This window comes from Canis lupus, chromosome 1, assembly GCF_048164855.1.
Source record: "Canis lupus baileyi chromosome 1, mCanLup2.hap1, whole genome shotgun sequence".
NCBI classification, from domain to species: Eukaryota; Metazoa; Chordata; class Mammalia; order Carnivora; family Canidae; genus Canis; species Canis lupus.
The window spans coordinates 115,838,287-115,852,522 of record NC_132838.1 but is presented as its reverse complement, the minus strand read 5'-3'; the positions used below and the strand labels follow the sequence as shown (position 1 = coordinate 115,852,522).

The 14,236-nt window shown below is 36.8% G+C and overlaps 1 protein-coding gene and 1 long non-coding RNA gene across 15 annotated transcripts in view; one reads left to right on the top strand and one right to left on the bottom strand.

Annotated features, from left to right (window-relative positions):
- The window catches only part of LOC140602386 (uncharacterized), a 28,866-nt gene that overhangs the window by 12,512 nt on the left and 2,118 nt on the right, over positions 1 to 14,236 (top strand). For 10 of the 11 annotated variants that reach the window (XR_012005376.1, XR_012005480.1, XR_012005412.1 and 7 more), the window contains 2 exons: positions 2,689 to 2,832; positions 5,422 to 5,555. This is a non-coding gene — a long non-coding RNA (uncharacterized lncRNA). Of the gene's footprint in view, positions 1 to 2,688; positions 2,833 to 5,421; positions 5,556 to 14,236 lie in introns of those variants that run through there. The other variant, XR_012005400.1, reaches the window with a different exon arrangement.
- ZNF527 (zinc finger protein 527) overlaps positions 3,463 to 14,236 on the bottom strand; it is a 28,532-nt gene continuing 17,758 nt past the window's right edge. For all 4 annotated transcript variants that reach the window (XM_072840051.1, XM_072840133.1, XM_072840218.1 and 1 more), the window contains one exon: positions 3,463 to 5,637. In XM_072840051.1, coding sequence (XP_072696152.1) covers positions 4,064 to 5,637 — 1,574 coding nt within the window. In that variant the 3' untranslated portion in view covers positions 3,463 to 4,063. The remainder of the gene's footprint in view (positions 5,638 to 14,236) is intronic.

Genomic DNA, 14,236 nt, shown 5'->3' with positions numbered 1-14,236 from the left:
TCATAATGGCAGCAATTTTGCCCAAAATTCATCCAAAGTCCTAGCACCCAAATATAGTAACTACTAAAAGGGCACAGAACTCTGTGAGAAACTTATTTATATATTACACAAAGCTTAAAGCTTTGTATTGTGTTTGCTCAGAAAGAGATATAAAAAACTTTTTAAAAGGAAGAAAATCTGGGGAATGCCTGGATGGCTCAATGGTTGAGCGTCTGCCTTCAGCTCAGGGCATGATCCTGGAGTCCTAGGATCAAGTCCCACATCAGGCTCCCTGCATGGAGCCTGCTTCTCCCTCTGCCTGTGTAGTCTGCCTCTCTCTCTCTCTTTCTCTCTGTGTGTGTGTGTGTGTGTGTGTGTGTGTGTCTCATGAAAAAATAAAATCTTAAAAAAAAAAAAGGAAGAAAATCTTCTGTAGGTAAAAAGAACACCTGGAATCATAATACATCTTTAGAAGCTCAGCAGCATTTCCTTCTGACTCATTTACATCAGTTGAGGGAATTTTAAATTATCATTATTTTTCAACTAGCTATTTTGAACTTATTAAAATAGTGTTTCGAAAATCCTGAAACAACTTTGTTTTATAAACAGTAATTAATATATGGTTCTTATTAGTGTGAGCTTAATATATACCTACCAAAGTAAACTACCATGGAGTTGGGCAGTCTTTTTCTTCTTGGGTAACAGGAATGTTAGAAAACAAAAAATACAGTGTAAATGGGAAAATCCAATCTTACTTAGACTCTTTGTTAGGCTAGCAAGATCTTTAACTGAGAGAAATAATTTTTTATTAAGAGGGAAACTTCTATTTCTGGTTTCATATCCCCTTTTTAATACATATGCTCGTTTTTTTTTCTCCCTAAATTCCTTACAAGGTAGCTAACTTCATAGCTTTGGGCAAGAAACACTGAGGATTGGTCTGGAACATCCTATATTGCCAGGAAGTAAAGATGCTTACAAAGATCAATGCAGTGATGAAGGGAGCAAAGAGTCAGCCTAAATTGGCCCCCAGTGGCTCATTCTGACAATTTGAGCATCACAAATAATTCCATTATAATTAATTGAAATGTGTTAAGATTGTAAAAGGCCATGAATTCATGAAACTAAAAAGAAAAATGTTAAAATGAAATACACAGAATAAATGATACATGTAAGAATGAACTTAGTTCAAAATGTAATATGTACATGTATGAATTACACACATATGTATATATAAAAATATTTAATATACACATACACACATAGATATGTAACATTCATATACATGGATTACCTTTCCAATAGGCATAAAATGTGTGTGTGTATATACATAGTATAGTTAAATTTCTTACCTTTCCCAGGTCTTTAATCTCTTTAATCAAAAGTCAACTTCAAAAGAGGCTTCCTTCCCTGGCCATACAATCTAAAATATCAATTTGTCCCCTACCTCTTCCTTCATTTTCTTCTCCTTAGAATTTATTCTCTTACATATTATTTTTTTCATATATATATATATATATGCATATATATTTATTGTTGGTCTTCTTTACTAGAAATTAGCTCTATAAAAAAGCAGTGATTTTTCTGTGTAGTTCACTACTGTATCTCCAATGCCTAGATTAGAACAAAGCTTGGAACACAGTAGGTACTCTATATAAAATTTTTCAATAAAACACACACACACCTGCTTAATTAAGAGTATATAAAAGAAAATTTTTACATATACAAGCAAAAACTGCACAAACTAACATGGCAGAAAGATATGTTTAGCATAATAACCAGATTAAAAAAGGAACCCAACAGTTCCATCACCACTGGCATACCCAATAACCAAGTGCAAAGGGTTTTGCCAGTGTTCTAAATGAATTAGTCCATGTCCTAAAGAGAATTTACTGAACAAACTCAAACCCTCATCTCTTTAGGACAAGAAACCTCTAGATGACCCTAATAACTATAAGATACTATTAAGCATAAGCTTTTAATAATGCTAAAAGATCAAATCACTATACTGCAATAAGACAATAGATTGTATAGTTGCAGATAAATAAAATTTAATACCTTATTGAGGAGAAACACCAGATTGTAAAGTACAAACTCCCATGCTAAAGGCATGTGTAAAAGATTTTACTAACATTACAAGTAAAGTTTAACTGAAAAAAAAAGAAAAAGCTAGAGCATGGATCAATGGCTTGGGTTTATGTCACCTTAGAGGAAGAAATCAGGTGCCATACTTAGAATCAATTAGTGAATAACTCGAACTCGTCACTGGTCTGAGTCATTACTCTTTTTCTTTAGGCCTAGTAAGTTTACTGTAACCTTGGGGAGCTTTCCAAAATAAGTCACTATTCAACTCTTAAAAAGTATTAAAATAAGTATTTCTAGACCTTTAGGAAACATAAGAAAGAATAAAGAAATGAAATGGATTTCCAGCACATAATATTGACTTTTTAGGTTAGATGTAATATGTGTGGCAATGTTTTATAATCATTACATTTTTTTCTGCTCAAGGTTTGAAGTATTAAGTCTTACTAAATTTGCAGTTTAAGTTGTTTAAGGGAATCTGTCTTAATATTTAGGAAATTTTTAGATTTGTATTAGATATAAGTATAAATTGACTAATAAAGAAATTATAAGAGTAGTAATTATTTCACTCGATGCACATATATAAATCCTTTGTTCTTTCCTAATTCATTTGTTCTGTTGTTTTTATAGGTGCTTTCCAGTCAATGTCCAAGATTGTAACAGTTCTAACTACTCAAGGTGGCCCAATTACCATATCATCAGTTTCCCTTTCTACATTCACTCAGATAAAATAGGATTATACTGCTCTATACACTCATACTCCTTTGAAGAATGGTAATAACTTATAACCTAAAAATTTTAGGCTCTAACTCTCTTACTTCTACAATGAATAGAAAATATGCCATCCTTTCTATCTGCTAGTAATGTCTTTGTCTGAATCTCTAGTTCCAAAGAAGTTACCCACAAACTTCTTAAGCCAAGTTTACAATCTACCCACAAAAGAAGACCTCATTTACAATTCTATTTCATTCTATTATCCAGTATATTTAAACCCATACTGAAAACAGAAAATCAAATAATTCCTTTAAGATGAAGAACCATTCATTAATGTGACAGATCCATTATTCTCTTAGCTTGCCACTCTTTCTTTAAAGGCCTATGGTGAGTCACCACTACAAATTATTTTAATTCCTTATGGGAAAGCTTGTTAAGGAGTTTTACTAGGTGAATTTTTTAAAATTTATCCTTATTATGAGTCTAATAAATACCAAATTAATTTTTATCAACAAATAAAATGTAGTAATTCTCTCAGCTTTATGAAGTCTGTATATTCAACTTCCATATACTTGTTTTAGCAAAAGGTTTCTCAGGATAATTGTGCCATATAAAAGATTACGGCTTTCTTATATAGCGAATATAGGGGTGTATGAATCAGGACTGTAATTCCATGAGGCAAAAATCCAATTCAAATTAAGCAAACAAAATTTATTGGATCACAAAATTTAAAAAGTAAAAGATGGTATAGACTTCAGGCTTGATTGAATTCAGAAGATCAAACAATGTCATCAGATTTCTATATCTTATTTGCATTTTCCTCTGTGTTAGACTGATCTTGGGAAGGCTTTCCTTATGTGGTGGCAAAAAGCTACTGGTGAGTTTTTAACCTTGAAAAATCCTTTAAATCCTTGAAACTTGCAATTCCAGGAAAAAAAGATCTTCTCTTACTATCCATAACAATACCCCCTTAGAGTTCTAGTTGTCCAAATAGGGCCATTTGCCAATCCCTTATTAACCAGATTGTGGCCAGGCTATGACCAATCCACTGCTCTCCCTGATTAATAGTGTCATCAGATGATATGTAAGATAAGTTTCAAATGGGGCATAGAACAGATCCAAAAGTAACTGATGTCTACTATTCAGGCTATTTCAAATAAAGGGTGCTCATAAACTGAAGGCTTTTCCTTATTTACTACATTCATAGAATCATTAACCAAAGAATTCACTGATATATATTTAATAAGGACTGAGTGGTGACTAATTGTTTTCTTTCTTATAGTTGTTATAATCAGAGAGTTTCTCTATTATGAATTTTCTGATGTCGTCTTAGGGCTGAGGCACAGCTAAAATTATTTCCACATTCATTACAGTTATAGGGTTTGTCTCCAGCATGAATTCTCTGGTGTAGCCTAAGGGACAAGATCTGATGGAAAGCCTTCCCACATTCATTACACTCATAGGGTTTCTCTCCAGTATGAATTCTCTGGTGTTGATTAAGGTATGAGCCACAACTGAAGGCCTTCCCACATTTGTTACATTCATAGGGTTTCTCTCCTGCATGACTTCTCTTATGATGAATTAGAACTAAAGCATCACCGAAGGCTTTCCCACATTTACTGCATTCAAAGGGTCTCTCTCCAGTATGTATTCTGTGATGTCGATTAAGTTGTGAGTCAGTCCTAAAAAACTTCCCACATTTGATGCATTCATAAGGCTTTTCACCTGTATGAATTCTCTGATGTTGATTTAGGTGTGAGCGATAGCCAAAAGTCTTCCCACATTCATTACATTTAAAGGGTTTCTCTCCTGTATGAATCCTTTGATGCAGAGTAAGGGCAATGCGTCTGCTGAAGGCTTTTCCACATTGATTACATTCATAGGGTTTTTCTCCAGTGTGAATTCTCTGATGTTGATTGAGGTGTGCACTCTGTCTGAAGGCTTTGTTACATTCTTTACATTCATATGGTTTCTCTCCTGTGTGAATTCTCTGATGTTCAACAAGGAAGGCATAACGGCTAAAGGCCTTCCCACATTCACTGCATGCAAAGGGTTTCTCTCCAGTGTGGATTCTCTGATGTTGAGCAAGGTGCGCACTCTGTCTGAAGGCTTTATTACATTCCTTACATTCATATGGTTTCTCTCCAATATGAGTTCTTTGATGTTCACTGAGAAAGCAGTCATGGCTAAAGGCCTTTCCACAGTCATTGCATGCATATGGTTTCTCTCCACTGTGAATTGTCTGAGGTTGAGTAAAGAATGAGTAACAGCTAAAGGCATCATCACATTCACTGAGTCTGTGTGGAAATTTTCCAAAATGAGTTGTTTGATGTTGAGTAAGTAATGAGTGGAAACTTAAGAGATTTGAAAAATCATTACTTTCGTAAGACTTCTCCCCAGGAGGAATTCCAGTATCTTTACTAAGGTATGTATTCTGGTTGAATTCTTCACATTCATTATCTATCAAACATTCCTTCTCAGCAGATAATCTTTTATGCTCAATTAGCATGGAATTGGGAGGAAACACTTTATCATAAATATCAAATTTATGTAACTGCTCTACTGTGGGAACTCTCTCTTGTGTTGAAAGTACTGATTTCAACAGAACACTTCTCTCAGAATTATTATATTTATTGTCTCTTTTCACAGTAGAGATTTCCTTAAGAGCTGTCACTTGCCTGAAATGCCTCTCCTGATTTCGTTGATGCTGCTCAAATTCACCCTCATATTTCCAAGCTTCTCTGAAACTGGAATATTCAAGGTCAATACTTGTAAGTCTTTCCATTACCATCCCCTGGGATATTTCCTCTTCATCAATGTACCATTTTGGAGATAATTCCTTGATTTCATACCAAGACTCCCAGTCTGAAAAATATCAAGAAAGCAAATGTGTCCTTTTTTCCTTTGTAAGGAAAAAACTGTTATATTAGAAACTATATGGTTTAATTGGGGAAAGGAGGGGAGAAAGTATATGGTTTTGACACCTTTCAAATATGGCCAAGTACATATGAAAGAAAGAACAAAGAATGATAGGAGCTGATAAAGGAAGACATATGTGTTGGTGATGGGGAGGCGGTGATAGGGGAAATATAAGGCATGAAGCACATTTATAGATAGGTAAAATATAGGGTGGGTATCAAGATGCTGTCAAAGCTAAATGCTGGGAAGATAAGGAATTAAGAACAAATGACCAGATCATAATCACAGTTTCCCTGCCTCTAGTCTTTATTTTTTTATTTTTATTATAAACAATTTTTAAAATTTGTTTCTTATTTTTATTTTATGATAGTCACACAGAGAGAGAGAGAGAGGCCGAGACACAGGCAGAGGGAGAAGCAGGCTCCATGCACTGGGAGCCCGACGTGGGATTCGATCCCGGGTCTCCAGGATCACGCCCTGGGTCAAAGGCAGGCGCCAAACTGCTGCGCCATCCAGGGATCCCTGCCTCTAGTCTTTAAAGTCTCAAGTCCACTCTGCACTATCCAGTCCTATTCTTAAGACTAAAAGCCCCATGAAGGCAGAGATTAATGTTTACTTCTTTTTCTTCTTACTGTTGCATTTAGTGCCTAGAATAATGGTAGCATTTTGTTAAATGAATGAACGCTGACAGAAAGCTCAACAACTTCTAAAATTTTATCAGGGACCAGGATAAAAAAAAAAAAAAAATATATATATATATATATATATATATATATATATATAAATATATATATATATATATAGTATCTAGAAGAAATTTGAAGGTCAGCTTTGCTTACCCCTGAGGAAAAAATGCTACCTACAAAATAAATACTTGATACTTTCAAGAGAGAATATTGGTTGAGATAAGATGGAAAGAAAACTATTTTTTAAAACACGATCCCAAAGGGGCACCTGGGTGGCTCAGTGGGTTAAGCATCTGACTCTTGATTTCGGCTCAGGTCTTTATCTCAAGGCCTTGGGATCAAGCCCTGCATTGGGCTCTGCACAGAATCTGCTTGCCTCTCTCTTTCCCCCTCTGCCCCTCCCCACATATTCTCTTTTTCTCTCTCTCAAATAAATAAATAAATCTTTTAAAAAAATGATCTCAAAAAGGAAAATGAGGGGCACCAGGCTGACTCAGATGGTGGAGCTTGCAACTCTTGATCTTGGAGTTATAGGTTTGAGCCCCACACTGGGTACAGAATTCACTGAAAAACAAAATCTTTAAAAAAAAAAAAAAAAAGAGGAAATAATCAGCCCATATATTCAACTATACAGAATCTACTACTATGTGTCCAGCATCTAGCAGAGGGAAAAAAGTCTGAGATACAAGTCTTTCTCTCTCCTTTTATAAATTTTTTAAAATTGTTTTTAAGTAGGCTCCACACCCAGCATGGAGGCCAATGCAGGGCTCAAACTCTCAACTCTGAGATAAGACCTAAGCTGAGAGCAAGAGTCAGATGCTTAATCGGGCTCCCCAGAGGGAGCCTGCTTCTCCCTCTGCCTATGTCTCTGTCTCTCTCTCTCTGTGTCTCTCATGAATAAATAAAATTTTAAAAAAAGAGTCAGATGCTTAACTGACTGAGCCACCCAGGTACCCACTTCTTTCTTTTTTAAACTTTAAGGAGATAAAACTTGTACATACAAAAATTCACTATAACACATAATGAAGGATTAGTTAATATGATATAGATTATTAGTAGTAAAAGTGTCAGGAAAACAGAGATCAAAAACTACTAGTTTAGTCAAGGAATAATTCCTGGAGAAACTGAGCTTGATTGTCAGGGCTATGATCACACTTTCAAAATACAGTGATTATTCTAGTATCAATTTCATGTTTTGTTTTCAGAGAGAGAGAGCATGAGGTGAGGTGAGAGGGAGAGGGAGAAAGAAAATTTTATGCAGGTTCCATGCCCAGTATGAAGCTTGACTCAAGGCTCAATCTCATGACCCTGAGATCATGCCTGAGCTGAAATCAAGAGTCAGACATTTAACCGACAGCCACCCAGGAGCTCCTCGTTTTCATGTTTTGATAAGCATAGAGATTATTTTAGAACTGCACATGTTAGCATTTTTCAATTACTTAGATATAGGTTTTTTTAAAGATTTTATTTATTTATTCATGAGACACAGAGAGAGACAGAGAAAGAGAGAGAGAGGCAGAGACATAGGCAGAGGGAGAAGCAGGCCCCATGCAGGGAGCCTGATGTGGGACTCAATCCCAGGACCCCAGGATCACGCCCTGGGCTGAAGGTGGCACTAAACTGCTGAGCCACCTAGGCTGCCCTCGATATAGTTTTTTTCCATAACAGCATCTCATCTGTTGAAAGAAAAGCTGCCTCCAGGCCAGGTCAGCACAAACTGAAAAGCAAAGAACACATTATGCATCTGTATCTTCTTTCCAATACATCCTCTACCCAAGGAAAGCCTCATCCCTACCTATCCCTCCTATGCACAGCCATGGATTTTCTCTTACTTCAGGTTCTATCTCAACCAAGGCCTGAGAGGGATTTGTTCACTTATCCTCATTAGCTCTACACTGTTGTTCATTTTTTTTTTTCTTGGCAGAAATTTATTCTGTTTCCAACCTCCTTTCTTTTTTTTTTAATTTTTTTTAATTTATTATTTATGATAGTCACAGAGAGAGAGAGAGAGAGGCAGAGACACAGGCAGAGGGAGAAGCAGGCTCCATGCACCGGGAGCCCGACGTGGGATTCGATCGCGGGTCTCCAGGATCGCGCCCTGGGCCAAAGGCAGGCGCCAAATCGCTTCGCCACCCAGGGATCCCAGAACCTCCTTTCTTATATTCATCACCCACGGCCACTATATTCCCTCTTACCAAGAATAAATCTTTTCTCTACTCCAGGCAAATGGTAGCTTTACACAATATCTATTGTAATGCTGAGTAAAAGAAGACTGATGGGACAAGACTACAGATATTTTCCAACATCAGGTATTCTGAGATGCCTGGAGCTCCAACAACTCTCTTTGAAAAAAAGCAAAAAAATATTTCTGTACTTATGCAAATGAATACTACAAGGGAAACAACTCTATATAGGATACTCCAGGGGAAAGTATAGAGTATAGCCTGGGAAAGTACAGAGCAGGAAGTATTATATACATTGAAGACATATTCATTATGATTGGAGTACAGAAATACTTAGAAGTCAATGGTATTAAGGTATTATGGTGGCATTCAGCAAAAATAATAAGAATATTCACCCACAGCAGTGATTGAAGGGAAAAGGGAAGTTAGGGATTCAGGCAAAGTGGAAGAGAGTTGAATGGCCATCCATGTGTCACAGTGGAAACAACACAGAGCTTGAGGTCATAGGTGAGTTTAAATCCTACTTCTTCATCTAGCTAGCTAGTTATTCTACCTTTAACAAATTAACAAATTGATTAACCCACCTCTTGATCCTCAGTTTCTTAATAGGCAAAATGAGGTGGCCTTACAAATATGGTATAAGAATAAAGAATAATAGGGATCCCTGGGTGGCGCCGTGGTTTGGCGCCTGCCTTTGGCCCAGGGCGCGATCCTGGAGACCCGGGATCAAATCCCACGTCGGGCTCCCGGTGCATGGAGCCTGCTTCTCCCTCTGCCTGTGTCTCTGCCTCTCTCTCTCTCTCTGTGACTATCATAAATAAAATAAAATTTTTTTTTAATTTAAAAAAAATAAATAATGCTGCAATAAACATATGGGTGCATATATCTTTTTTGAATTAGTACTTCTGTTTCCTTCAGGTATATATTCACTGGTGGAATTAGTGGATCATACAGTATTTCTATTTTTAATTTTTTGAGGAATCTCTATACTGTTTTCCACAGTAGTTGTACCAGTTTACATTCCCACTGACAGTACACTACGGTTCCTTCTTCCTCTGCATCCTAATCAGTACAATGTTTTAAGTTTAAAATTATTTTAAAAAGCAAGTTGTAAATAGATGCATGTAAAAATTGTGTGTGTGTGTTTATCTGTGCAAAGGAAATTCTAGAAAGATACAGATCCAACTATGAACAGTAGTGGTGTTTGGGTGATATCTTAAAAAAAGAGTATCTTTCCTACTTTATACACTTTTTAATTGCTTGAATGTTTTCTAATAAATATTATTTCTATTTCAAAGAAAAAGGAAAGGGTGCCTGGCTGGCTCAGTCTGTAGACCATAAGACTCTGGATCTCGGGGTCATGAGTTTAAGCCCCACACTGGGTGCAGAGATAACTTAAAAAAAAAAAAAAAAAAGAAAGAAAGAAAGAAAAAAGGAAAAATGTTACAGAGCAGCCCCAATGCTAATCCTTAACTGCACATTTCCATGTGTTTTTTCCATGAGATTCCCTTCAACTAGGTGTGTTCAGGATGATGGAGTTTACTCAAAAAAAAAAAAAAGAAGGGATCCCTGGGTGGCGCAGCGGTTTGGCGCCTGCCTTTGGCCCAGGGCGCGATCCTGGAGACCTGGGATCGAATCCCATATCGGGCTCCCGGTGCATGGAGCCTGCTTCTCCCTCTGCCTATGTCTCTGCCTCTCTCTCTCTGTATGACTATTATAAATAAATTAAAAAAAATAAATAAATAAAATAAAAGATTAAAAAAAAAAAAAAATATATATATATATTAAAAAAACTTAGGGGCACTTGGGTGGCTCAGTCAGTTATGTGTACGCCTTTGGCTTGGGTCATGATCTTGGGATCCTGGGATTGAGCCCTGAGTCAGGCTCCCTACTCAGTGGGGAGTCGGTTTCTCCCTCTCCCTCTGCCCCTACCCCCCACTTGTGCTCTCTTGCTCTCAATCTCTCTCTAAAATAAATAAATAAAACTTAAAATACTGTAGACATTTTTCCATGTCAGTACAAATAAAGCTACTCTATTCACAGAATGGATGAACCATAATTTAGGTAACTAGGCATCTTAATAGATTTTTCCACTCATATCCCAAAAGCTGAGTTACTTGCTTGTCAAAATTCAGTTGTATTCTCAACCTCTTTAGTTCAGCTGGTGTTTAGAACCACACACTTTAATTAAATATTTAGTTAATTAAATGCATGCTGAAGAGAAATTTTAAAAATTTTTTCTTGTTTTGCTATAGTTGACAATGTTACATTAGTTTCAGGTGCACACCAGAGCACACCTAGTTGAACAGTACAGCACACCTATACTTCTGGTCAAGGATCAAATACTGCCCACTGCAGGCAAGGAGAGCCTCTGCAGGTCACTGGCCTGAAGGATAAAGTAGCCAAAACAGAACAGCAAAGTGCACGTAGCACACACCAGAGACACTCCGTGAAGTGCCAGGCCCCAGATACTATGTGACCTCTTCTTCAGAAAGTCATTACTCTCAGGAGCAGGAAACGTAACAGGTTTTTCTAATTTAGAAAAAGACAGAGCTTTAAAATGCCAAGGCACAGGAATTCATCCCAAAAGAAAGAACAAGAAAAGGTCATGGACAGAGATCTAATCAAAACAGATCTAAGTAATATGCCTGATGAAGAATTCAAAGCAACAATCCTAAGGACTGAGCTTGAGAAAAAAATGGAAGACTTCAGGAAGGCCCTTACCACAGAGATAAAAGAGTTAAAAAACAGTCAAATAAAAAATAACTGAGATCTGAAACAGACTGGATGTAATGACCGCAAGGATGGAAAAAGAAGAGGTACAAATAAGTAATATAGAAGATAGAATAATGGAAAATAATGAGGCTGAAAAAAGAGAGAAAGAAGAATTGTGGATCACAAGAACAGACTTAGGAAACTCAGTAACTCCATCAAACATAATATTCATATTATAGGAGTCCAGGAGAATAACAAATATTGTTAAAATGTCTACATTATCTAAAGCAATCTACACTTTTAATGCAATCCTTATCAAAACACCAATAGCATTTTTCACAGAGCTAGAATAAACAATCCTGAAATTTGTCCCAAACAGCCAAAGCAATCCTGAAAAAGAAAAACAAAGCTGGAGGCATCATAACTCGACTTTAAGTTATATTACAAAGCTGTAGTGAGCAAGACAGTATGGCACTAGAAAAAAAAAAACAACACATAGATCAATGAAACAGAATAGAGAACCCAGAAATGAACCCACAACCATATGGTCAATTAACCTTCAACAAAGCAGGAAAGAATATCCAATGTTAAAAAGTCTCTTCAACAAACAGTGTTGGCTCACTTTCTCTCAAATAAATAAATAAAATCTTAAAAAGAAAAGGGGAGACTTAAAAAAATGGGGCACCTGGGTGGCCCAGTTTGTTAAGTGTCTGCCTTCTCCTCAGGTCACGGTCCTGAAAACCCAGGATCAGGCCCTGCATGGAGCTCTCTGCTCAATAGAGACTCTGCTTCTTCCTCTCCTTTTGTCCCTCCCCCAGCTCATGCTCACACTTTTTTTCTCTCTCTCTCTCTCAAATAAATAAATAGAATCAAGAAAGAAGAAAGAAAGAAAGAAAGAAAGAAAGAAAGAAAGAAAGAAAGAAAGAAAGAAAGAAGAAAGAAAAGAAAGAAAGAAAGAAAGAAAGAAAGAAAAGAAAGAAAGAAAGAAAGAAAGAAAGAAAGAAAGAAAGAAAGAAAGAAAGAAAGAGAAAGAAAGAGAGAAAGAAAGAAAGAAAGAAGCTTAACAAATGGTGTTGGGAAAACTGGATAGCAACATGCAAAAAAATGAAACTGGACCACTTTCTTATGCCATACACAACAATAAATGCAAAATGGATGAAAGACTTAAACCTGAGACAGGAGGGATCCCTGGGTGGTGCAGCGGTTTGGTGCCTGCCTTTGGCCCAGGGCGCGATCCTGGAGACCCGGGATCGAATCCCACATTGGGCTCCCGGTGCATGGAGCCTGCTTCTCCCTCTGCCTGTGTCTCTGTCTCTCTCTCTCTCTCTCTCTCTCTGTGTGACTATCATAAATAAATAAATAAATAAATAAATAAATAAATAAATAAATAAATAAATGACCTGAGACAGGAAACCATCAAAATCCTAGAGAGCACAGGCAGTAATCTCTTTGACATTGGCCATAGCAATATTCTTCTAGATATGTCTCCTGAGGCAAGGGAGACAAAAGTGAAAATAAATGGGACCTCATCAAACTAAAAAGCTTCTGCACGGCAGAGGAAGCAATCAACAAAACTAAAACTGGAAAAGATTTTTGCAGATGACATATCTAATAAAGAGTTAGAATCCAAAAAACACCCAAAAAACAAATAATCCAATTAAGAAATGGGCAGAAGACAGAGATTGACATTTTTCCAAAGAAGACATCTGGATGGCCAATAGACACATGAAAAGATGCTCAACGTCAATCATCATAAGGGAAATACAAATCAAAATTACAATGAGATATCACCTCATACCATCAGAATGGCTAAAATTCTGGAAACAAACCTTTGGCAAGGGTGCAGAGAAAGGAAAACCCTCTTACACTCCTGGCGGAATGTAAACTGGTACAACCACTCTGGAAGGTTCCCCAAAAAGTTAAAAATAAAACTAGCCTATGATCCATCAATTGCATTACTAGGCATTTACCCAAAAGATACAAAAATATTGATTTGAAGGGATACATGAACCCCAATGTTTACAGCAGCATTATCAACAATAGCCAAATTATGGAAATAGTCCAAATGTCCATCGACTGATGAATGGATAAAGAAGATGTAGTGCTGGGGATCCCTGGGTGGCTCAGCGGTATAGCGCCTGCCTTTGGCCCAGGATCCTGGAGTCCCGGGATCGAGTCCCGCGTCAGGCTCCCGGCATGGAGCCTGCTTCTCCCTCCTCCTGTGTCTCTGCCTCTCTCTCTCTCTCTCTCTTTCTCTCTATGTCTATCATAAATAAATAAATAAAAAATCTTAAAAAAAAAAAGAAGATGTAGTGCTTATACACACACAATGGAATATTATTCAGCCATAAAAAGAGAATGAATGCAAATGCTTGCCATTTGCAGCAATGTAGATGGAGTTATATATATTATGCTAAGTGAAGTCAGTCAGAGAAAAATAAATACCACATGATTTTCAGTCATATGTGGAATTTAAGAAACAAAATGGAGGTGGGTGGCAGATAAGAGAGTGGCAAACCAAAAAACAGACTCTTAACTTTAGAGAAAAAACTGATGGTAACTGGAAGGGAGGTGGGTAGTGTTAAATAGGTGATGGGTATTAAGGAAGGCACTTGTGATGCACACTAAGGGTTGCATGTACGTGTTGAATCACTAAATTCTATACCTGAAACTAATATTACACTGTATGTTAAGTGGAATTTAAATAAAAATTAGGAAAAAAACACACAAAAAAATTTGTAAATAAAAAAATTTTCAGTATCGTTGACGCACAATGTTACATTAGTTTCAGCTGTCAAGATAGTAATTCAAAGTCTGTATACCTTATGCTATCCTCGGCATAAGAGTAACTACCATCTGTCACCATACAGCGCTATTATAATATTGACTATATTCCCTATGCTATCTATGCCTTTTATTCCCATGACTTACTCATTCCATAACTGGAAGCCTGTATCTCCC